At 44.8% G+C, this 26,532-nt stretch overlaps 1 protein-coding gene across 1 annotated transcript; it reads left to right on the top strand.

Annotated features, from left to right (window-relative positions):
- Window positions 1-5,448: 5,448 nt before the first annotated feature.
- LOC148684410 (uncharacterized) lies at window positions 5,449-10,673 on the top strand. The gene has a single exon (XM_088652938.1). It carries the CDS (start codon window positions 6,252-6,254, stop codon window positions 7,848-7,850), a length of 1,599 nt encoding a protein of 532 aa, XP_088509064.1. The 5' UTR covers window positions 5,449-6,251; the 3' UTR covers window positions 7,851-10,673.
- The last annotated feature ends 15,859 nt before the right edge of the window (window positions 10,674-26,532 follow it).

Raw genomic sequence — 26,532 nt, 5'->3', positions numbered from 1 at the left:
GAGAAAAATATTAAACATGTTTCATGGGGATGGAAAAATGCATTTAAAATGTACACTTTTAAGACAAAGTGAAAGAGAAAATCACAAAAAAATGCAAAAAAATGGGACTATGGGTAGAAACATGGAAAACTGATGCAATCCAGAAACAGAGTAACCCATCCTAATTAAGCCATTTGCAGTACAATGTGTTGATTCAGAACAGAGCCCCACTATTTAACGTGGTTCACTTCCAGATAAGTGTGCATAGGATGGTGCTGATGATAGCAATAATACTAATAATAGTAAAATGCACAGCTACAAATTCTTCAAACTGTTTCAGTATATAGGAGTATTGCGTCTGATGAATTTGTAGGTGTGCTGTTATTATTATTATTGAGTAAATCAGTTACTACTGCAAAGAAATGGATCTGTGACTAAAGTACATCAGGGCTGTGGCCAAATAATGCAATAGTAGAATCAAATGTATGCACATATAGAGGAATGCTAACCATTCTTTGTTTGTGTGTTTAGTGCTGAATTCTAGAAACTGGCTTATATGCATACTACTTTCTCCTGATGTCACATGTCTACATGGAACATCCTGGTCTTCTCAAAATTAATTACAGTGTTCATGGTTTACATAAAATATATAGATCTCTGTATCACATACTTTCTGGTTGGACAATTTGGATTGTAAATCCAGTGACTCTTCACTGGATATATAATCCAAATTCACTAAATAAAAAAATGATTTCAGAAACTTTTATGCAGTACACACATTAAGAACAAATGTGAAGCTATTTTTTTCTTCAGTTGACCTTATTTAGCCAAAGTAATGCATCTTTTTTGATTTGCCTTATACACCTCTTCATTTGGATTTAGCTATTTATAGGGTATTGCAATTTTCATGTGAACAAAAGATGTACCGGTACATTTTCTCCGGACATCCTTAATGAGATTCTAAGGGCATTGATCCCAATCTAACTTACTTGCACAAACCAAACAAACGCTTTTTAATTAAAAACAGATTGTGTTGATTTGTCAGATCATGTGAGTGGACCATGCTGTGAGCTGCTGTTGAGGAATATTACAGAGGAAGTATAAATAAATTGCACAAGCAGATCTCAACTTCCATGTTCTTAGAATCTTAGGCTTTTAACTGTGGCCAACCTTGCCATTCTACCAGTGTGTTTGATAGTATGGTGCTTTGTTGGGTTTCCTATTTACAGAATAGGAATTACAAGTAGAACAACAGAACAATGAACTGCTTGGAAATAGAGACTGCTCTAAGTCTCTTAAGTGTTTTCAAGTCTGCTCATTTGTCTCCCTGCAGCTCAACAGGAATTCCACCTTTCCCAGCAGTTTTACCTGTTCCAGTTCTACACACCTAGTAAATCTCTTCTCTTATGTTTTTCAGCCTACGTAGACCTTCAGAAATATTTTTAATATGCAGTTGTCAGGGCTCAATGTGTGGGGGAGAACAGCTGGTGGACATGGCATTAGGGTAGCTTGGAAGTGCTATCCTCTCGAACATTTGGTGACCTTGTAGGAGAGGTTATTGGAACACTCCAAATGCCGACAGTGGTGCCAAGCAAGGAGGCAGGCCCTTCTCAGGCAGGGAGAGTAGACCCAAGTGGAAACCAGGACAAGGTTTACTGTTGGCTCCATCCTCTGCTGCTGCCTCCTAGTACCTGCCCATGATTGGCCAATATTACAGGTGGGTAAATTTGAATTCCCAAGGCCAGAGGGAGAAGACAACATCTCCCAGCCGACTGTTGGGAAAGCCCAAACAGACCTGGCACAAGCAATGAGCTGTATGGTGCCCACAGGCGAGGTGAGTAAAATTTATTTGAACAGTCCCTATTTACCATTCCTTTAAAAGGTGAGTAGTTAACCTGCGACCCTCCAAATGTTGTTTGACTACAATTCCTATTGATTACTATTGGCTATGCTGGCTAGTGCTGATGGGAGTTGTAGTCTGACATATGGAGGCTCACAGCTTAGCTACTGTTCTAACAGAAAAGGGGACAATTTTGAGTCTTATATTCTAGTGCAGTGTTTCCCAACCAGTGTGCCTCCAGATGTTTTGGGACTACAACTCCCATCATTCCTGACCACTAGTCTTGCTAGCTAGGGATGATGGGAGTTGTAGTCCCAAAACATCTGGAGGCACACTGGTCGGGAAACACTGTTCTAGTGTGGTCCGTATAATGGTTTTCTCAAAGTAGCAGAATGCTGTTGTTAGGAATAGAAAGTCTAGCCTACCGCTACTGAATTACTGTGGTCTTCCCATGTTATAACTTCCCTTATCTGCTGTAGAGAAGGAATCCTGCCCTCCTTATATAACAGGTTGAAAATGTATTTTCATTTGCCTTCCTGCAATCAGTGGCTACCACTGTGCTGATATAGCCTCTCCAAAATTTAAAGATAGAAAGAAATCATTTTAACCTTTACAGCAGGCACCCCCAAACTTCAGCCCTCCAGATGTTTTGGACTACAATTCCCATCTTCCCCGAACACTGGTCCTGTTAGCTAGGGATCATGGGAGTTGTAGGCCAAAACATCTGGAGGGCCGCAGTTTGAGGATGCCTGCTTTACAGCCTTTCATAAAGTCTTCATTTTGCAAGATGGCTCTTGGTGGCCTATGGTAGAGTAGAAGCCAATCTGATTATCAATATTATGGTCCTAGAAGGATCATTCTTGTATGTCTGCATATATAAGTGGCAAGTCCTTACATCTTATGGCTTCATCTTGAGTCAGTAAAACCACTTCCGTGCCTTTGCCGGAGGTGGAGTTGTGGGCAGCCCGACGAGCCCATTGCGTGGGGGCTGCAGTGTCAGCCCCTGCGCAATGGAAGCTCCCGCCTGCGTCACCCACGCCCCTGTCCAATAGGGACCGGGGGGCGGGGCCGCAGCGCTTAAACCCCACCGCGCTGCCGGAGCTCATTCTCTTTATCCCCAGTTCGCCGGAGCGAACAGAAGCAGCCTTCCTCGGTGGTTTTGTTTTTTGCTCAGTGTTGTTTGATCGTTTTACTTCCCTTTTCTCTCCTCCTCCCTTTAGGTCTTTCTTCCGTAGGTGTTTAGGTCGCGTCTGCGTGGAGGCTTCGTCGGAGCCGCGGTGCTTCCGTCACCCTCGGCTCAGCCGCCTGCCAGCTGTTCCAGCGTCGGCTCCAAGCCGCTTCGTTGCGTGGAGGCTTCTTCGGAGTTGCGCTGCTGTATCCTCCCCCTGCCCAGCTGTTCCGGGTGCCGGCCCCAAGCCAGTTCATCGTGTCGGGTTTTTGCCGCTTTCGGCTTCCCGGATCGGTGCAGCAGCAACTCTACGATAGGACTGTGCCCTCAGCGAAGTGGCTCGTGCCGATTGGAGCGGAGGATCCCGCTTCCCGGGGGCAGTGTTGAGGCGGCGGCTTCCTCTCCCCGCTCTTGTGCGGCAAGGACCTTTCGCAAGCCGGGGAGCGTTTCCAGAAGGTTTCTCGCCGTGGTTTGGGTAGCAGAGTTGAGGCGGCTGCCTCCTCTCCCCTTGCCTGTCTGAGGTCTCTCCTGAAGCGGTCGCGGACGCGGTAAGTGCGTTCCACTCTCCCTCTGTATTTTGGGCTTTTTCTCCCCCCGTTTGCATACTCTCCAAGGGGGGATAGCGGCCACGTAGGTTTGGCGACCATAGCATTTGGGCTCTCTCCTTCATCAGCCCGGTTTTGTTTGCTTAATAAGGAGGCCATTTTGAGTGTGGCCAGGTGGGTCGGCTGGCGGTTGCCATTTTGAGAGGACCTCCTTTAGTAAAGTGCGGCGGCCATTTTGAGTGGCCACGTGGGTCTCTGACGGGCGCCATCTTGGGAGGGTCTCTTCAGTTCAAGTCAGGCAGCCATTTGGTGTGTGGCTGCTAGCTTAGGCCTTAGCAGCCAGGTTACTGGTTAAAGCATTTGATACTGTGATTGCCTTGCTTAGTGTAGCAGCACCATTTAGGGAAGGGCAGTGCTTGCTGTTTTGTCCTGTGTGGCCAGCGCCATTTTGGGGAGGGCGGTGCTTTCATGGGCAGCGCCATTTTGAGTGGCTAATTCGTCCACGTGGCGGGCGCCATCTTGTGTGTGGCCTTCTGTATTGCCGGTACTAGCAGCTCACTGTTCTTCCCTTGTTTTGGTTCTCAGGGCGTCCTGGTTTTAGGTTATGTTAACCTGTCTTATCCTGGTGTTTTGAATAATCGATTGGGCAGACCGCTTCGATAATTTTACCAGGCTATTAATTATATATATATATATAAAAAATAATAATAATAATAATAATAAATTGGTCTTGGGCAAATTGTTATATTTGCTGCTATCTGTAATTAATTTAGGGTTTGGTTATTATTGGTTGGCATTGGTTTTGCCTTCTGTATTGTGGATAAATAACTCTATTAATATCGGGACTTTATTGCAGCATATAGAAGTGGCTGATTCTTTTTGTATATTTTATCAGGGTTGCATTACTTAATTTGTGATATTCTCCAAGTGCATTATTAGTTAATGGTAAGCTGGTTCCTTTTGGGCAACTAGTAATAATTGATTGGATACAGGCTTATACATAGATAAATTTAGTTAATTATTAGACGAATAATAAATAAATCTAATTAATAATAATAATAATAATAATAATTAAGAATAATAATTATAAAATAAAATAAAAATCAAGTAAATAATAATAAAAGATAAAATAAAATTATATATATATATATATATATATATATATATATATATATATATATCATACTAATATAAGGGAGGGAATTTATTTCTTAGCATTTGTCAAAGTCCTTGCGATCATGGCTTCCAAGGGCAAGCAGGGCCAGGCCAAAAACCTAGCAGCTAGGGTGAATCCTAAGGCTTTCGCCCAGGCGGTTAATGCATTGCAATCTATTTGCGGCCAGTTGGGCCCTCTCTGTAGCACGCTGGTCCCACTGGCCGAAAGCCTTCAGGATGAGTCCCCACCTAATTCACAGGACTGTGTAGCAGATACGCAGTTTGATGACCAGGATGGGCCGTCCACCTCTGCTTCCTTTTTCTCGACCTCCACCTCTGGGGGGGTTAGCGACGCGGCTCAGGGACCACGCACCCGGTCGCAGAGAGCACGCTCCAATGCTCCCGGCCAGCAATCAGTGGCGTCGGGGTCTCAGGCGCCCGGCTCCCTCAGCGGGGCGGCCCAGTCTGTTGCAGGTCAGCAGGGAACCCAGCCCGCGGCGGCTGCGGCTCAGCAGGGGGTGCAGGCGCGCGATTCGACTACGGATGACGAGGCGGTGGGGCGCGCGGCGGGCGGAGTTGCGGAGTCGCGGGATGGTGAAGACCGTCGCCAGGGAGGAAAGGCGAAGAAGAAGTCGGAGAAACGTAAGAGGAGCAGAAGGGACGATTCGGACGACGACACAGGTACGTCCTCGGATTCGGAATGCGACATCCCAATGGAGGATTATTGGGGTGTGGGGGAGGACCAGATGGGTTCCCCCTCTGGGTGCATAAAAGGAGGGCCAGCGCCCATCGTAAGTCATTTAGGGGTACGCTGGAGTGGCGCGACGGTGCGTTAATTCCCGACGAGAAGTATGCCACAAATTCGGACACGGATATCCTTTTGGGTTCTCATTTGTCAGATAAAAAGAGGGAAAAATTTTAAATGGGGAGTATATCGATGTGTTCACCATTCTTCCCCTGACTCAGATGATGGGAAAGGGGGAGAAGCGCCGGGATTACAGGGGTCGGCGATATAGGACGCCTCGGGCTGACCGCACGTTTGAAAATTGGTTAGAGGGCATTCACATCTGGGCGGCCGTGATCTCTGCGGCATACCCAAAGCGAGCGGTGCACCTATTTGCTTACATGGCCGACGTTAGGTTGGCTCACAAGATGGCGGGGGAGACGGCAGCATTGAATTACGATGAAGACTTCCGCAGGAATGCTTCAAAAAACCCAAAAACGCGTTGGGACCAACGGCACCAACATTACTGGAGTAACCATGTAGTGCCGTATGTTGAGAAAAAACAAACCGACCCCCCGAAGGTAAGCAGGTTTGAGCCTAGAAAAGACCCGCGGCGCAGGGTCTGTTGGGAGTTCAATAAAGGACTCTGCCAGAGGCCCAACTGCAAATACACTCACGAATGTGAGAAGTGCCTGGGTCAGCATCCGGGGGTATCCTGCTTCAAGGGGAAGCAGTCCTTTCGGGGGGCCAGGGGCAATTCTCACCAGGGCCCCAGATACCCCCCCGGTGCCTCCCACGGTGCAGCCTCCGGACAGAATAGAGTCTAACTGTTCTCTAGCCATGGCCTACTCCCCTGTAAAATTGAACCCCTTAAAAATGTTGCTAGCCCGATACCCTAATAGATCTGCTGCAGTGTACCTCCAAGAGGGTTTCTCTTCTGGTTTTCGCATCCCCGTCCAGATCCCGCCTTCCTCAACCGACCCACCAAATCAAAAATCAGTCAGGGAGCGACCCGACATAGCCATCAAGAAAATAAATAAAGAACTAGCGGCTGGCCGGGTCGCGGGCCCATTTTTAACTCCTCCCATAGCCAACCTTCACATTTCCCCGCTAGGCATAGTTCCTAAAAAGGCCCCAGGTGAATTTAGGTTGATTCATAATCTTTCTCACCCTAGGGGCAGCTCAGTTAATGACGGTATTCCTCAAGAGCTTTGTACGGTAAAATACGCGTCCTTTGACCACGCCGTGAAGCTGGTTCGCCAGTTTGGCAAAGGGGCCATGATGGCGAAGTGCGATATCGAATCGGCCTTCCGCCTCCTTCCTGTACACCCCCTCGACTACAAATGGTTGGGTTTTAGGTTCGAGGGCGCTTATTTCATTGACAAAGCTATGCCCATGGGATGTTCCGTCGCTTGTTCGGCCTTTGAAACATTTAGCACATTCCTGGACTGGGCCCTTCGTGCTAGGACTGGCCTATCAGGTGTCACTCATTACCTGGATGACTTCCTTTTCGTGGGTGGAGCGTTCAGTGCTGATTGCGCAGGTCTCATGGAGGCCTTCGCTTCCCTTACAAGTGAACTGGGGGTGCCGCTAGCAGCTGATAAAACTGAAGGACCAGTGTCTCATTTGACGTATTTAGGTATTGAATTGGATACGGTAGCCCAAACCTCGCGTTTGCCGGCTGAGAAACTTACAGCCCTCAAGGAGTTGATTAGACAGCTCATTCCCCGTAAAAAAGTCACGTTGAGACAAATCCAATCGCTACTGGGGCACCTTAATTTCGCTTGTAGGGTAATCTCGCCTGGGCGCCCCTTTTGCCGGAGGGTTGCCAGGCTCACTGTAGGACTAACCCGACCGTTCCATAGGGTTCGCTTGCCAAAAGGGGTGAAAGCGGACCTCCTGAACTGGCTGACCTTTCTAGAACACTACAATGGCGTATCGTTATGGCAGGATAACATTACATTATATTCCGACTTTCAGATTCATTCAGACGCAGCGGGCGCATTGGGTTTCGGGGTATATTTCAGAGGGAGATGGTGTGCTGAACCTTGGCCTCCTAGTTGGAAAAACACAGACATTACTCGGGATTTAACATTTCTAGAATTCTTTCCCATAGTGGTAGCTGTGCATCTTTGGTCGGACGACTTCAGGAACCGGAGGGTTTGCTTCAACACAGACAATCAAGCGGTAGTCAGTGTGCTTACCAGGCAATCGTCGCGGTCGGAGCGGGTGTCTGCCCTCCTGCGTCATTTTGTGCTGCGCAGTCTCGAGTTAAATATGCACTTCTCAGCCAAATTCGTGCCGGGGCTAAGCAATAATATTGCAGATGCTTTGTCTCGTTTCCAGATGGACCGCTTCCGCTCATTAGCACCAGAGGCGCAGCAGTGTCCAGAGAGGTTCCCGGAACACCTATGGAACCTTGGAAACGGGAAATCCTGAAGGGAGTATTTGCTTCCGTGGCCCCCGCCACCCTCAGCTCCTACAAACGAGCATGGGCAGACTTCCTTGCCTTCCGGCAGAAGGGCGCTGGGGGGCGCATTGAGAGTCCACCAACCCCTGAGGAGGTTATGCAATATGTGGTATACCTCAGAGGGCTGGGCCGCGCCGCCAAGACCCTTGGCATCCACACTGCAGCTATCACCTTTTTCTCGAAATCTCTTTATCTCACCGACCCGTGCGATAACTTCCATTTGCGTAGAGCAATGGAAGGCTGGCGTAGGCAGCAGCCTCCCGTTGCCGATTCCAGGCGGCCCATCACATTTGAGATGCTTACCCAAATCCATAGGCAATTGAGAACTCTTTGTTGGTCCAAATTTGAAGCGCGGCTGTTTTCGGCAGCCTTTTCGTTAGCTTACTTCGGGGCCCTTAGGGTTGGGGAAGTGGTGTGTGAGGACCACCCTGATGGTATTACCCGGGGTATATTATTACGGGATCTGTCACTGTCCGAATCCCAAGCTATTGTGCACGTCCGCCACTCAAAAACGGACCAGAGGGGGAGAGGCGCTAGCATTCGCCTCCCGGCAACAGGTGCCGCAGGTCCTTGTCCAGTGAAGGACACTAGACGGTATCTTTATCTCCGACCGCCGGGTCCTGGCCCGTTGCTCATTCACCATGATGGTGCTCGGCTCACTCGCCAGCAATTTACCAGGGTACTTCGCAAAGCCATTGCATTTTGCGGATACAACCCCACGGAATTTTCTGCCCATTCCTTTAGAATTGGCGCTGCCACTTCCGCTATGCATCTAGGCTTGTCATCGGAAAGGATCCGGGAGATGGGGAGATGGAAGTCGAATGCTTACAAAAGGTACATTCGCACGTAGGTTGACGCTGGCGACTCTGGTGGCAGTGCTGATGCGGCTTTCATCTTTACTTTTCAGGTTACCAATTCATCCGGGTTTGGATAGCAGGGCACAGTATAGTGCACTGGGCCCAGAGAAGAGCAATTGAAGTTGGTCTGGGATGCGGGCTCGGCCTCCCAGATAATGTGGAGGTTTCCTGGTTATCCAGAAGGGGTATGCGGTGGAACGAGTTGCTGCCGATCATCCAGGCCCGGGCTGCTTCACGTGGCCCCCCAGATTTCCTGATTGTGCAACTCGGCGAAAACGACCTGGCTTACCGCAACGCGGTCGAGTTGAGGAAACATATATTCAAAGATCTTGACTTGTTGAGGGAGAGCTTCCCTCGGATGACGTTTCTGTGGTCCTCTCTGCTCGAAAGGCGCTGTTGGCGTGATGGCCGTTGCCCTAAAGCCTTGAACAAATCCAGGAGGCTTTTGAACTCAGTCGTGGCCCGCAGAGTATTATCATTGAATGGCCGGGTTATACAGCATCCCACCCTGAAACGAAGTGAAGCAGCCCTCTATCGCGATGATGGCGTTCACCTTTCTCCGATCGGGAATGACGCCTGGCTACTGAACGTTATTGCCGCCATACGTGATGTCCTGGATAACGTAGATCTTAATTAGGCGAATAAGAGAGTAGGGTCACACTCCCCCGGTATTAATTCTAATTCATATCTTACAACGAGTTAACAGAGCGCAAAACCTCTAATTAGGGTTACGCAGAAATTAATACCTAGGTCATTATAACATGTGAGCGGATTGGCGGCGAGCCTGGGGGGGCTCGAGTGGCGGTTAGGCGTTGGAAATTTGCATAACAATAAGATGGAGGAGGGGCAGATTGCGTCATCACCTGCCCAAATTTGGAGAAGTAATTCCGTTAAAGGATTCCGGGGGCGAGGCTTGGTCCAGAGCCGGGAGTCGCCAGGGCCGTAAGGCACGCCCCATACGGTGGCCACAGAAGGAGTTCCGGTTGATCGGCATCGCCGGGTTCCTTACTGGTGGTTAACTTCTCACAGACTTCAACACACGGGTTGGAGTCGGTTTTAGTCTGATAGGTTCCAACGCCTAAGCCAATTCCGCTCAACATGCATATTTAATAAAGTTGTGGCCTGAACCACCCAATTTAACCTTTAAATTCTGTGTCACGTGTCATTATTATTATACTGATCGGAGGGCATTGCTACACAAAACCACTTCCGTGCCTTTGCCGGAGGTGGAGTTGTGGGCAGCCCGACGAGCCCATTGCGTGGGGGCTGCAGTGTCAGCCCCTGCGCAATGGAAGCTCCCGCCTGCGTCACCCACGCCCCTGTCCAATAGGGACCGGGGGGCGGGGGCGCAGCGCTTAAACCCCACCGCGCTGCCGGAGCTCATTCTCTTTATCCCCAGTTCGCCGGAGCGAACAGAAGCACCCGCCCACCCGCCCCTTAAAAAGAGAATAGGGGGCGCTGCTGCGGACCTGGTCGGTTGCCTGGTTAGTCAGTGGACCGGGTAGGACTTTTCCCATACTGGGCTAGCCATGATGGGTTTTTCGCCTACCTCGTAGCATGTCGTCACAACTTAGGTTAGGCGGTTAGGCGTTGGAAATTTGCATAACAATAAGATGGAGGAGGGGCAGATTGCGTCATCACCTGCCCAAATTTGGAGAAGTAATTCCGTTAAAGGATTCCGGGGGCGAGGCTTGGTCCAGAGCCGGGAGTCGCCAGGGCCGTAAGGCACGCCCCATACGGTGGCCACAGAAGGAGTTCCGGTTGATCGGCATCGCCGGGTTCCTTACTGGTGGTTAACTTCTCACAGACTTCAACACACGGGTTGGAGTCGGTTTTAGTCTGATAGGTTCCAACGCCTAAGCCAATTCCGCTCAACATGCATATTTAATAAAGTTGTGGCCTGAACCACCCAATTTAACCTTTAAATTCTGTGTCACGTGTCATTATTATTATACTGATCGGAGGGCATTGCTACACAACTGTTTAGCTTATTTGAAATCCCATTTTACAACAAAATATGTGGATTGTACATGTGTGCTTTTTCTGCACAAATGGTGAAATCAATATACCCTCTTAAATACTGGAGGGACATCATTGTAAACAAGTTATTGACTTGCTAAAGTCATTTACACCTGACACTGAAGATAGATTGTGACATTATTAATTTAATCGGCAGTGGCTATAGTGAAATAACTGCCATGTAAGCCAACGGCTTACCATCTGTAAAGTTCTTCTGCATATTTTGTACATGGTATTTTTGACAGCACCAAATCACTTCTAATCTGTCAATTTCAAAGGTTGTCATCAGAAAGTTCAAGTGAAATAGAATGCTTGGTTGACTCATGTTAACCGCTAGGTGATTTCACTAAGTCACACCTGGAAATTGTACTATTTGGGCGGGGGAAGGGGGTGGCTTGGACTTGGGTTGTTTAACATGGTGATTGCAAGATGCCGTAAAAATAGGAATATATTGTGCCACAGTGAAAACTCAGTTCCAAATAGACTGTGTGGCAGCAGTGTTTTGCAATAAAAGCCAGGATGTTTTCCTCTGCAATAACTTCTCATACACATAAAAATGTGTATAGAAAAAGGGAAATGTGAAAACTGCTGACTCTTGCTTTTGTGTATATGCGTTTGCGTAATGTATGTCATGGTTATGAAACTTTACAGTGGATGGAAATATTTGAAAAGAGCAGCCACTGTTCTTCATAAACACCAGCCTTCAACACAGAGTGTGAATGGAAGGGGAAAGGAGAGCCTTAAATAGAACCCCATATCATGCTACATGATGAGCACACACATGCATAGTTTTCAAATGTGCCGTAAGAACGTGAAAATCCTTTCATAGTGGATACTGATTAATCAAGTACTTCCTTAAAGAGGGCACATGTTGCGGTGAGACCTGGAGACTGACCTCCTGGTTGTGGGTGGGTATATTGGACAGCCACAACACCCGATTGGTAGGTCCTTCAATACTGGGTTTCAATTTGGCCAATGGGTGCAGTGTAAACAGATCGAGGGACCTATATATGCCCATGCACATGACCCAGAGCTTCCTCTTTCGGCTTGTGTATCGGAACACCTACCCACTTCTCCCTACTTTTAGGGCCTTTTGTGATTGACCTTGCTATGCCGTCGTGTGTTGTCTGTCATTGGGACAGGGGCACAGCAGGAACTTTCCCCACTTGGCTGATTGGCTATGGCCATTTGGGTTTCACCTGCCACGTAGCAAATCGTCACAACTTGTAAGGTTGTGGATAGGCACTGGTTCAGGTGATAGGGATGGGAGAACGTTCTTGCCATCCATAGCTGCCAAGTTCTCCCTTTTTTTAAGGGAAATTCCCTTATGCTGAATAGGCTTCCTCGCGAGAAAAGGGAAAACTTGGCAGCTATGTTGCCATCCCTACGTGAAGAGTATTCCGTTAAAGGAATCCAGGGACTCAACTTGGTTTGGTCAACCCCCAAGAGGGGGTTGTGCCCATGCCTGAGTCCAGGGGAGCATCTGAGGAGTGAACAGAGTCTGTTCACAGGCTTTTCACCTGCCTCAGGTGTTCACCCTTGGCTGACCTATGATAGAGCTCTGGGTCAGCGCTACCTGCAAGGGTGCAGGGAGCTAGTCAAACCAGAGCCTATGCAACCACTCACTTTTCTGTAATCAATAAAGTTGTGGCCTAAATTCTGCCAAAAACCCAAACTAAAATTTGACTCAAATGTGTCTTTAGTCTTTATTTAGGAGGGAGGTCTTTGGGTCTGAGCACACAAAAAGTGTTGTTTTCAAGTTTGCTCATTGGATGTAGCCTTGCTTTCTGTGCTCCATTTTCAAAATATGACATGCAGGGCTCAAGAGCACCTTGAAGTTATTACCTGGAACCTTTTGTCGCTGGTCCCAGATGTGATGTGAGAGGCCTGGTAGTGGTTACTCAGTAGTCAGAGAAAAGTATTCTGTCCACATAGTCAAAGGCATTTTTTTGGTCATTAAATCACATCAGCACAATGCCCATCACTATGACAGGTGGTATGCTTGGGCCTGGGGAAGGTGGGGCTACTATATTGGGTGGACCCTGAATGCAGGATGGGCCACGGTGAGTTTATGTACACAGACCCTCATTGACTCCCCTTCCAGCATCCTATCTCCCACTTATATGGAAAACAGTGGTATGTACATGAATACCACTGTGACGTGGGGGCTAACCTTCTATCAACCAGCATACAACTTTTGCTTCTGTTTCCCACAACTCCATGCTGAGGTATTAATTGCTCTATGGTGTTTTAGCTCCCCTCCTGTCTAAATCTAGGGGTGGAGTTTTTATTCTTACAGCTTTGGGGGGGGGGTAAATTCTAATGATCTATTGAATGCCTGCGAAAAGTGGCAAATGCTGTGCATCAGGTTCTAGAGATCAAAGTAACCCCACAAAATTCTGTTTTAAAAGTTATTCATGTCTATAAATGCTCAGCCTAGAACTTGTTATTTCTATTTCTTGTGAGAAAAATGTGTAGAGAGTGAAAAAGTAATATTTTGATTGTTTTCAGTGAGGACATTAAAAACAACAACTTGTAAATGGAATCTTTTCTTAATACCTACCAGGTATTTGGTTTGTATGTCTTTCTTGGGGCACATTTTATCCCAGAACTAGATTTCTATTTCACAAGATTTATATACTGCTTCATTGTAACAAAACCTCAAAAATTGATGCAGTCCTTTTTATTGATGAAGGATTTAACATGTTTCTTAACCCTGTTGACAACTCTAGTGACTGAGAATCAAGTCAGCTTCTCTTTGCATCCCCTCATTCTAGGTTCTGTTCTTTGGTCACACCAGATTGTAACAAAATTTTAGAAATTGTCATGTGTACTTGCAAGAGTACATTTCACAGCAGAAGGATTGAGTGAGGTGAAGGGAGAGCCCTGCCCCTTGCCCCATAGATTTCTTATCCCCCCCTCCCTGGAATTTTTTTTATCTCTGTTGGAAGCCGCCCAGAGTGGCTGGGGAAACCCAGCCTGATGGGCGGGGTATAAATATTATTATTATTATTATTATTATTATTATTATTATTATTATTATTATTATTAATCTCCTGGCTCTCAGTCTTGAGAAAAGGTTTGAGGTGTGGGATGAAGAGCTATAGTGAGAGGAGGGAAGTGGAGAAAATCAGTCAGGGTAACTTGCATGAGTGGGAGCAACAAATCTAAAATTCCAACTCTTTGGGAGTAGCCTGGAGCATCAATCAGCCAGCTTTGGAGGGCAGGCTCAGCTTCCGAGGTGCTAGCAACCAAGGCTGTGCAAGACAAGCAAGTTAGGGTGAACGTACACAAAGGAGGAAACTTTTAAATGCTGATTTTATTTTTTCATGACTTCAAAAATGGGACAAAAAGCATCCTGTTTGAAGACCAAATGGGACAGGAGATGCTGTTGTTCAAAGACCCGTTTTTAAAGAGATGGGTGGCAACCCTAGAAACTTTCCTGTTTGCCTCCAATTGTTTCTGGGAAGCCCTGCTTTACTTTGGACAAAGCCCAAATGCCTCCCAAGTAGCCTGCTTCACAGTAGAGAATGGTACTGTGGGGCTGCATTGCTTACCTGATGCCTCTCTGGGTGAGTCACTGCTGCATCTTGGAATGGAGATGCTGAGGAGAAAGCAAGACTAGCACAGTGCCTGTAGGAGCATAGGAGCACTGCCAGTACGTTTGCATGGTGCCAACCTTGCTGCAGCAGCATCCTGGCCCTTCTCCATCTTTGTAAGGTAAAGGTAAAGGTAAAGGGGCCCCTGACCATCAGGTCCAGTCGTGTCCGACTCTGGGGTTGCGGCACTCATCTCGCTCTATAGGCCGAGGGAGCCGGTGTTTGTCTACAGACAGCTTTCGGGTCATGTGGCCAGCATGACAAAACTGCTTCTGACAAACCAGAGCAGCGCACGGAAACGCCGTTTACCTTCCCGCCGGAGCGGTCGCTATTTATCTACTTGTACTTTGATGTGCTTTTGAACTGCTAGGTGGGCAGGAGCTGGGACCGAGCAACGGGAGCTCACCCCGTTGCAGGGATTCGAACCACCGACCTTCTGATCAGCAAGCTCTAGACTCTGTGCTTTAACCCACAGCACCACCTGGGTCCCTCTCCATCTTTGTAGGCTGCAGCAACTCAGCTAGAGGAAGGTGAAGTGAGTGATGGAGCCTCAGCATGCCAACTGCTACAGCTACTGCTGCTTCCCTTCCGTGTTTCTGATTTGTACAAAGTGGACATGCACCCCTAATATTTACTCAGTATTTGCAAATATGCTTTGAATGAGCCTGCAGTATATTGAAGGAGGCTATAGATTCTTAGGGCAAACGTTTGAATAAGATCTCCATTTGGTTTGAGGTCAACAGAAGCTTTGCCTTTAGTGTCCATTAAGTCTGGTCCAATTCACTGTATCCCTGCTGTGCCACTTTGTTGAAGGAAGAACTGGGGACCCTTTTACACTTGATCTCCTCTAAGACATAAGCTTTTGTTTACCTGCAAATATAATGAAGGCCCTGAAAAGAGGGTTATCATAGCTACCTCTGTATAAATGTTCTAGGAGGACCTGCATTTTAACATAAGAAAGAAAGAAACAAGACACCACAGGGTGGGAAGAGAGAAAAATAAAAGATGTCTCAAGGCACGTAGGACGGAAGCTAGTGTGGAATTCTTTTCCCTCTCTCAGAAAGCAATATTGATGCTAACTTTCTTGTGAACTTTTCATGTAGATTAAGATATGGATGTTGCTGTTCTATTATTTACACAACACCATCAGTGTAGTGTACATAGCACTTTACAGAATAATGGAAGCAAAAAGAGAGAAGGGAAAAAAGACAGGGCTTGTGGTCCAGGAAGCTTATGTAAATTTGGAAGGCAAGCAGGGAAGAATGAGTCTATTTGCAGGCCATGTCACTTTTGCATGTGTTATGAATGAACACATATGGAAGTAACATGGACCAGAAATAGACTGATCCAGCCCTTTTTTTTGCCTTCCATCCCATTTCTGCATCAGTCTGTGATATTATTATTTTTAAACTGCACTAATACCCACTTTTAAACAAATTTTAAAATACCAGTATGTATTTTTGAACATATTTCTTCACAATATACATTATAAACTCATTTTGTAAACATGTTTTCTCTCAAAATATTCAGTTTGGGCAGAGCAATCTTAAGTATAGGAAGCCAGTGGAACTTATGCTTGTTTGAATTAAGCCAGCATAAGCTCAGGGGTGAACGAAGGAGAACCGACCCCCAGTGCAGGGTGTCAAGGGCGGGGCAAACTGCCTGGCGCACATGCCTGTGCGCCATATGTATGGCACATTCCCGTGCCCCATACATGTACATAGTGGCGCCATGCATGCATCGTCGGCTGGTTTGCTGAAGGTGCTGCTCAAGCGCTGTGCGGACAGCAGCGCCACTGTGTGCCACTGCCACACTACACCTTGTGCTTCTGGGGCTGGCAGCGTCGGCGGCTACCCTGCTTGGCTGGAGAGGACAGGAGGATCGGGCAGGCAAGAGGGGGTGGCAGGGCAGGCAAGGGCGAGGCAAGGCACAGCCGCAGTCACGACGGCTCCGAGGCGTTGCTGCATATTAGCATAATATTTCAACCATGTCATGGGTTCAAGCCCCACCTTGGGAAAAAATTCCTGCATTGCAGGGGGTTGGACTAGATGACCCTTGTGGCACCTTCCGACTACAATTCTATGATTCTTTCTCTTTCTGACTATCGGTGGAATAAAGTATATTGATTGATTGATTCTATTGATATATTACCATAGCATATGCATCATTCTGCTTTCTTGAATTGTCCTAGGCATAGCAGCCAACTCCTAGAGGCCTAGGTGTCTCCCCCCCCCCAATTACTGGTAAATACCATATTTGAAAGAGTCATCCCCCCATATTGATGGGCTTTCTATGTGGGGCTTACCTCCCCCCCCCCAGTATTTTATTAAGGATGGAAGAGGGAGGGAGGGAGGGAAGGAAGAAATAAATAAATAAATAAATAAATAAATAGAGAGAGGGATAACTCACATTTGTGGGTGCCTCTGGGTGACGCTGTGATGCTGGAACTCTGCAGCAAGAGGAAGATACCAGTACGCCTGTACAGGAGCCTTGTAAGCAGCTTTCTCTCTGCTTGATTTACAGTATACAGATGCAGGAGGAGTGGCAGACTGGAACACCACTGCTTTTTATAAACATCACTGTGTCTATCAAAGCTATAGCCCCCCTTTTTTCCTTATTCACTTCCTTTTAGCCTTGCAGAGCCACCTCAGTCAAATTGAATCCTCTGCACCCCCATTAAATCACCAATAGAGCTCTTAATGCGATCCCTGAATGCTCATTAACAACTCCCACCGAAGAACAATAGGGTGAAGTGGTGAGCTATCAAATCTTGCCTGAAAGGGGATATCTGCTTCATTGTCTTAACTGCTTAACTACCGGTAGCCACTTTGCTTTCTTTATTTGATGTGTTTTTGTTACAGCTGTGTCCCCCCCCCAGCAAGCGGAGACCACGCGGCTCTCGCTAAAGCAAAGCACGTCTCCCGTTTGCCCTTTTCCCCTTCAGTTTTCGGAGGGGAAAAGTGCTGGTTATGGTCTGTAAAATACGTTAATTTTTTGCTTCTAATTTTTCTTGGCCCCCCCCCTGGGTATGTCTATGCATTGATATATAATTTTATGGTATATGTAACTCAGTCCTTTTTTTTCTTTTAAAAAATGTTCAGGGGTACTCTCATTTTGACTCACCGGGGAAAAATAAATACAGTTCAAATTCGGAAAAATAAACACAGTTAATTTCTTCTCCCGTTAAATTCACAAAATGTTTAGGGGTATGTGTCCTCCTGTGTCTCCATGGGGGGGGGAGCACTGGTATTACTCCAAAACAAAGCAGTGTTATGAGCCATCAAACCTTGGAAATACATTTTTTACGGAAGCTTCCACAATTTGGGCCGCTAGTGTACACTGGAGGGCTGTACTAAGAGCCACCCACTCCCAGTTTTTAATATGAGATAATAATGATTGTCTGTGTGCGCGCATACAAATAAATATAAATAAATAAATAATCCCATCCAGGTGGGTGGGGTATAAATAATGATGATGATAATAATAATAATATATTTTATATTTTGCCATTTCTTCAGCTGCCATTTGATCGCAGCCTCCACGGAATGAATTTCTCTGTTGGCTTCTGCGGGAAAGCCCAGCGAACATGTAAACCCAGCAGCCCCTTCTTAGGTTGCCGTCCTTATATGCTTACTGACCTGGGAGTTAAGCCCTGCTGAATTCAGGGCAGCTTACTCCCAAGTAGGAAAAACAGATGGGTGGGAGGCCCTGGCACATCAACAGTCAATGCCTGCTCAGCCCCTCACTCGCTTGCCAGGCCCTGGTGCCGCAGGCTTTGGACGGCATGTGCGAGCCCTCCTCTCCTCCTCCTCCCCCACCCCGGCACGGAAGCTACGGCCCTGCTGGGGTGATGGCACGCAGGCCCACAGAGAGGGCTCTGAGTGCCCTTTCTGGCATGCGTGCCATAGGTTCGCCACTACTGGTCTAAATGAAGTATTGCCCTGCCATTACTCTTGTGTGTGTGTGTGTGTGTGTCCCCCATAATGGACCAACAGAGGTACCTGCAAATTATAAGTCAATGAAGGTAAACAAACCGAAGATTCATTTCAGTTGGCAGTGAAGACTAAAAGGGAATCCTGCTCTTCACAAATTAAGGCAGTCTCAAATCCTTTAAGCAAAACAAAAACCAACCTTAATTCATAGGCCTTAATTCCTCCTATTTCCTTCTCCTGTCCTGCTGTTTGCCAGCTGCAAACTCTGCTCTTCCCTCAAGGCAAGCAAGCAAGGAAACATCTCCTTCCTGAACTAATGTCACTGTATTTCCCTCGATTAATTGGCAAGTAAATGGTGCAGTCACTTTGTTGTTCCCCCAGGAGACAAAGATATCCAAATCTGCAACTTTTGTAAAGGTTGTTTTTTTAAAAAAGAAATATCTGTTATATTCAACCTCTTAAGGGAATGAACCATATAGCCATCTGGAAGTTAAATTCCAATATTATTCCAAAAGTAGAATAAAGTACTTCATAATAATAACATGACTTGTTATCAATGCACACCTTTAAGAAATAGACAAAAGGACAAAAGTATCTTATCCTATATTCAACCTATTAACACTAAATAAATATAGACTAACAGCAGATTCAATGATCTGGGGTCGCATAAACAATATTTATAACACATAGTTTTCCCCACAGAATCCTCGGAACTATTGTTTGTTAAGAGTGCTGGGAATTGTAGCTCTGTGAGGGGTGAACTACAGTTCCCAGAATTCTTTGGGGGGAAGCCATGTACTTTAAATATACAGTGTGGATAGACAGCTAGTGTCTGCTTTTAAGTAGCAAAACAGCACCATTCACACATGTAGTATAAAGATACCATCACATCTGGTTGAACCCAAAGGCTTGCAGAAGAAAGACATCACCAAGAAAAAGGACTTGGGGAGGGAGACCCAGCAAGGAGGGGGACATGAAAGACAGCCCACCAAGAACTCAGCGGCCACAGAATGCTGGTGGGTTGTTGGAGGGAAAATAAAATAAAGGAGGGCAAAAAAGGAAGTTTGACATTTCTCCTCCTAGAAGGTGGCACATTGGCTGGCTGGAACCCTGAACACTACAACAATTTGTTGCTGTTGCTTTTAATCAAGTTTTAACAGAGCAAATATTTGCTGTTTAAAAAATAACTTATTTTATAGAGGAGCTATATTCCTTTAAATATAAGGTAATTTTAACACCTTGCTCTGACCAACTGAGCTAACCAGCAGAAAGAAAATGAAATGTATGGGAACCGGCAATCAGTGGATAAGACAAAATCCCTTTTCTCCTGCCTAAATGCGCTCATGAACAGATCTTGTTCATTTCAATGAGGCTTGCGCAGGAGAACTCCCTAGTGCAGTGGTCCCCAATGAGCTAACTTCTGCAGACCCCCTGTTTTGCAAAAGCCAAGCCATGGACCTCCTCCTTCTGAAAAGTTCAATATCTCTAGGGTCATTTCTGTTAGGTGAATAGTGGCATGGACCCCCTGAGTGGGTTACGCAGATCCCTGCGGGTCCATGAACCACCAATTGGGAACCAGTGCTCTAGTGGATTACAGACAGGGGTTGTAGGAGGCATGGAACTATTATGTGTCAAATAGGCACCAGTGTTACTAGAAACCCTAGAAATTTGGCCACCTAAGAACTGTTGACTACTCCCTTCATTTTCAACTGGCCATGTTGGCAATTGTGTCCGTAGCAACAGAGCTTTGGTGCACAATTTAGGGAATACAAGGGTAGAACCCATCCTCTCTCTCCTCCTCTTAAGTGGCTCATTATTAAAACTGGTTGCTTACCGGAAGTCGATAGATTTTCTACATCTCAACACTTTCAAAATAGTGCAACATTCCTTTCTTTATGGTACATATATGCAAAAGGTTTGTGCTTCACTCATATCCTTTTTTTCCTGATGCTACAGATGTTAACTGGCCCATCTTTAACTGGCCCATTTTGCAATCTACCAACACTTTAATGTAGCCGCTTTATTTGGATACCCAGCTGTTAAAGTATTCTTTTTGCTATTTTAATGGTTCCAAGTGACAAGGAGCAGGCATTCAAAATAAAACTTGTGTGTTGGTTAAAATGTGCTACTTATACAAATGAAGAACATCTTTAATAAGCTCATGCACTCCTGCTGAGTTCTAACCATTGGAACTCAACTGTGGTAGGCCAAATTTCATCTTCCATTACTTTTCAATTAAATATCTATGCAGTAATTACATAGTAGAAGAGTGATCTGTCGAAACTGGATTTGATTTTTCCAGAGATTCCTAAAATCCCTGATACGCTCTTAGAATTTTAGATGTTATTCCTGTTTGCGTTTTCATCTGGATCTATTTTTTAAAAAAACCTTGATTATATGGCATTCTAAACACACTGCAGGTGTAAACTAAAGAGTTACATGAATCAGGGCTGCATTTTTTGAGTAATCACAGTTAGGCAGAGGTGCGAAAATACATGCATCACATTTCCACTGATGACCCTCACAATTGGACTTGGTGGCTGACACGTCAGGTGCTCCAGAGGTCAAAAAACTAAATTCCTCCTCCTCCCTGCTGGAAAATATCCCCAGCTGCTAAGTTTTGATGGTAACAAGTACACACAACAGTGTGGCTTTTCATACTCAGAAATGCTGGTGAAACTCATCAGTCGGAGATTGTATCTTTTTCGGGGTTCATCATCTCCCCCCTAAGAAGAGATGAACATTGCAGAAATTGCAAGTCTTCTGTGGTTTGGATTAAAATGCCAGTTGTAGAATGATTCCTAACCCACCTTCCTCCCTTCCTTTTTTAACTCCTTTTACAGAAAGGCCCAGCAACAGCAACAACAGAGCTCGGTCCTTGGAGAGGAGAATGGGTATGGTCTCCTGAAGGCCCCAGCGACCCTTGGTTAAATGTGGGTGTTTTTTTTTCCAAGGGCTAATATACTTTCCCAAAGACTATGGAGTCTCTCACACCCAGTGCTATTTTAATGAACTTTCTGAAAACAAAATAGCCATCTTGGTATTGATAAGAATGGCTTCAGATTATATGGCACATTTTTAATGGAAACTTTATGAATGGGGTTTAATGCGACTCTCATAAAAAGATGGCAGTGTGAGAAGTCAAATTTAAAGGAAATGGAAGACTTGTCAACTGCTAACAAGTTCAGCTCTGATTTGGAGGAGTGCGTAACCCACAAAATTTAAGTCAGGTCTGCGGAAACTTTGGTCTTTGCAGATGTTGCTGAACTACAACTCCCTTTCTGAGGGTGATGGGAGATGATTAAAGTGAAAATAGACAATTCCCAACAAGTGTGGCCAATGATCAGAGATGATGGGACTTATAGTCAAGCAACAGCTGAGGGTCCATAGGCTACCCATTCCAGCTGTAATTCTATTGGAATGCTTCCTGTTTCAAGATCCTTTCAAACAAGATTCCACAACAGGTGTTCCAACATGTGTATTCTTGACCAGCAAGTTAAATTAATTCAGTTTTCATTACTTTTGCTCTTCTGTCAGTTGTATTGACATGCATGCAACGCTTCCACTTTTACAGACAGTGTTTTTAGTGGAGTCCTCTGAGATGCATTATACAAGAAGAGTAAGTTAATGGTAATGAAATACAATGTTTAAATGATTTTCAGGCCAATAAAGTTTAAACAGAGAAGCAATGTCAAAGCATTAGTATTGACATTTTTAGTTACATGTAATTAATCTTTAAACAGATGCTGGATTTACGTTTCTGTCATTGTGCATTTCATGTGCCGCGCCGGCTGCAAAATGTACAAAGTTAAAGTCACTAAAAGTTAATTATCCATATTGTCTGTCAATATGAGATTGGATATCTTTAATAATTGCCCAAGTATTTTAACTTCTTTCAAAAATGACAGTTGTGTCTTCGCTGCAGGATGTGCGATTGTAGACAGGCAGAGTATTTCATAGACTTAAGTTCTGACATTTATAGGGAACATATTGGATCCGCCAGCACACTTTATGGGTCATTTATTTTGGTACTATCCGAAAGACAAGAATAGAAGATACAGTGCATCTGTAAGACAGCATAAACTAACAGCACAATCCTATGCCTGGGCACTCGAAAGAAAGTCCCATTGAATCCATGGCGTCTCTTCCCAGTTAACTAGGTATAAGTTTGAAGCCCTGAGAGTCGAAACTCATATATGTTGACTCAGAAGTAAGACTCAGAAGGAACCTCCAGAAAGCAGGTCAACTTAGGTCCAGCACAAGTCCCAATTTGGCCCATAGGGCCATTTTCCTCAAACAAACCCCTCTTGTTCCACACTGGATGTTGTCATATGTGATGTCAGGGGCAGGACAGGCAGAGACATTGCTGCAAAGCAATAACTGGGAACTTTAATGTATCCTCCCAATTGTTCGTGGGCAACAGTGGTTTGCTGTCAGTGTTGATCAGCTGATCTGCAGTGACAGCAAGTCCTGATGGGGTCAGGTGAACTACAGAGTTCCTGGTTGGAAACTCCATAGCACAGCAAATTCCTGCCAAAGTGGGGCTTGCTGTCAGATCCTGCTTAGTGCTAACATCTTTAACATTTTGGCATCAAGTAAAGACCCATCTGTTCACCCAGATATTTGTGGGATATTAGAGTTTTATAGCTGAAGGTAATTGGCCCAGCTGCAGTTTTTAGGAGCTTTCCAGTTTTTATCAGTGACATTCCACAAAACCTACCCTTCCTCTTCCTCCCCCCCCAGCAACCTGCTGTGTGCCCCCAAATTCTGCTCCAAAGGCTTAGGGGACCCTCCAGAGAAGATGGTGGGGTGCATAGAGGGATAAAGTGGTGGGTGGAGAAGGGGAAGTCCAATTGGACAAGTGGAAATATGTTGCACAATCAGGCAAATGTCACTGGGTGTCACCCAATGTATGTATTTCTAGCTGTACATTGTGAAATAAATGGATTTTGACTGTTTCCAGATGATATATGTAATTCAAGATTTGTAATTTGCATTACAATCCATCCTGGGTCTGCTATGATGGAAGCTAGGCCAGGAATATATGTAATAAATATAAACACAAAAAACTGAATTTAACAACAAATTTTATGACTATTTGGACTAGAGTCATATTAGTTTTATATATCATATTTGATACTAAAGGCCTCCGTAGCCTACCAACTTTAATAGCTTTAGTCTCACCACCTAAATCCATAATTTGCTAGCTTACTTTTTTTTTGTTTACTAGATGCTCAAGCTGGGTTTCTATCAAGTAATCAGTTTACTTTTGCTGTGGACAGTGGGTGATAAGCAATGTTAGTCAAACTCAGAGTAGACCCACTGAAATCAATGAACTTACATATATTAAGTCTATTGATAACTATGGGTCTCGTCCGAGTATAACTAACAATGAATATCTAATGTTTACTCAGCAGAGGTTCTTTTGGCAAACAGTACAAAAGTGATTATCATGAAGGAGCCAAAATATCTCCTTAGCTCATGCAATAGTCAATGGTATATTTTGGGGGAGACTATGTGGAACTGAGGGGTGAGCTCCCGTTGCTTGGTCCCAGCTCCTGCCAACCTAGCAGTTCGAAAGCACATCAAAATGCAAGTAGATAAATAGGAACCGCTATAGCGGGAAGGTAAACGGCGTTTCCATGTGCTGCTCTGTTTTGCCAGAAGCGGCTTTGTCATGCTGGCCACATGACCTGGAAGCTATACGCCGGCTCCCTCGGCCAATAATGCGAGATGAGCGCGCAACCCCAGAGTCGGTCACGACTGGACCTAATGGTCAGGGGTCCCTTTACCTTTACCTTTTTATGTGGAACTGAACTATTCCATTAAAACTGTTGTTTTAGTTCATCAAGGGAGTTCAAGATTCTTCCACTGTAATTCCATGTTAATATGTAAAACTGATAATCAGCAGGAATTTCCCATTTTCCTACAAAGGCATTTAAGGAAAGAGTCCAGCATGAAGCAGCTGAATTAGAGTTTATCAATAAATTTTAATTGCGCTAAAATGCTGGCAAATTTTTGTGAGGGCTTAAAAAAAGTACAAACGGGTGTGGATATGTGACAAACTGAATTTATGATAAAAAATGAGAAACTAAAATACTTTTGTCTGTCTCTAGTTATCACCAATTACTGTTGTTGTGAAGGCCACTTTTCTTACTTTAAGATCCATATAGAGTTGTTACAATCTATATTTCTTGTATCGCCATTTGACCTCACTGTTTACAGTTTAGCTATACCCATATATACCTACTGACTGAGAAAACACTTCATACATCTTCATACCAAAAGCTTATGTCATAATAAATCTCATAGTCTTTAAGGTGCCACGAACCTTATTGTTCCTTTTGGTCAGCAGGAAGTACAATTCAGATGTCATGCTTAAAATTTATGCTTCTTATTTATGGTTTGTGAATTATTGTTCTACGAGTGTATTGTTTTTTCCTGTGAGTTCACATATCTAATATAACTCACGTGCATTACAACCTATGTACATATATGCTCTTGGTCTACTTCTCTGCAGGCGTGTGTGTGTGTGTGTGTGTGTGTGTGTGTGTGTGTGTATGCGTGTGTGTGTACTGCCTTTTACTGATCAGCTTGATGCTTCCATAAATTGTTATTGGTAATTTTCCCTATACTCAGCACATCCATGATCACATGATTTGAAACCAATGCCCCAGTCCTCTGACTCCCAGACAGATTCAATGGAAATGCATAGCTTCCAATAAGAAAGAACATCAAGGAAAATATAATGTGTGGAGTAGAGATGCATACATAGCTTTCCCCATATACTTAAGGCATTGGTCACCTTCCTTGCATAGTTCCATGTCTATGCATGGTTCCGTGAGCACTTTGAAGTCCCTTGAAGTCTTGGATTTACAGTAGTACCTCAGGTTAAGTACTTAATTGGTTCCAGAAGTCTGTACTTAACCTGAAGCGTACTTAACCTGAAGTGAACTTTCCCATTGAAAGTAATGGAAAGTGGATTAATCCGTTCCAGACGATGAAAAACACCCCCTAAAACAGCAATTTAACACGACTTTTACTGTCTAACGAGACCATTGATCCATAAAATGAAGGCAATAATCAATGTACTGTACTATAAAATAAATAAGACAGTATTGTAGATGAAAAAAATAACATTTACAGTGGTATCTCGGGTTAAGTACTTAATTGGTTCCGGGGTGCCATTCACACCCCAAAAAGTACTTAACCCGAGCAGCGATAGCGCACGTGCGTGAAGTGCCAATAGAGCGCTTTTGCGCATGCACACGCAGCAGAACCCGGAAGTAAACGCGGAGTACTTAACCTGAAAGTACTCAGCCTGAAGCATACTTAACCCGAGGTATGACTGTACTTGTAGATATAACTTGGCATAACAATTTGAATTCAAGAAATAACTTTCAGAGTAAATATATGCATGTGGTTTGTGGTATGTCCAGGGACTGTTGAAGAAGCTGGCAGATAATATGTTGGGTCCTGTTCATGAGGCTGCCCTTAAACAAGTTGAATGGTCAACAGAGCATTTTTGTAAGCAGAACATTACAAATGATGTATGTTCCAGGTCCGTGAAATGAAAAGCAAGGGACATGAGATAATGTATATCATTACTTGCTCAGTGGCGCACCACTGTAGACTGTAGACTGTAGACTTCAGTGGAGGGTTTCTGTGATTTGCTAACCCTCCATCTCCGTTGTCTAAAAGAACAAAATACTGTTTGCGGTTTCCTTGTAAACTTGTTAATCAACTATTAAAAGGGAAAGAATGCATTTTATGTAAAGGTGCATGGAATTGCAGGATGGTAAACAAGATCTGAAACATAGCTGGCTACTGCATAAGAATAATTGACTTATACTTTTCAACAACAAAACACAGAGAAGCAGAAAACGTAGCTCACTCGGAAACATTAGTGATGATTTTGTTTTATACAAACTATGTACTTGTTATCAAACTTTTCATTTCTAATTATCAGTACTAGGAATATGCATTCCGTAAATGAAATCCAGGGAGAGTGTGTGCATTTATTAATTTGTATGTTCAAATTTGTGGCCTATTAAAAAGATGAAATCCTTCCACATAATTATCTACATGAAAGGGGGTGGGTATAAGTGGAAAATAAATAGCAAAGGATATTTTTCTTTCTAATGTAAACATCTGGCAGTAATCCTTGCTTACACAATTAATGGGCATTTAATTGGCAATGATCAGTTTATTGCAGCAATATGAAGTGAATGTTTCCCCAGGAAG

Source organism: Zootoca vivipara, chromosome 10, assembly GCF_965207765.1.
Source record: "Zootoca vivipara chromosome 10, rZooViv2.hap1.1, whole genome shotgun sequence".
Lineage (NCBI taxonomy): Eukaryota > Metazoa > Chordata > Lepidosauria > Squamata > Lacertidae > Zootoca > Zootoca vivipara.
This window is presented reverse-complemented; position numbering and strand designations above follow the sequence as displayed.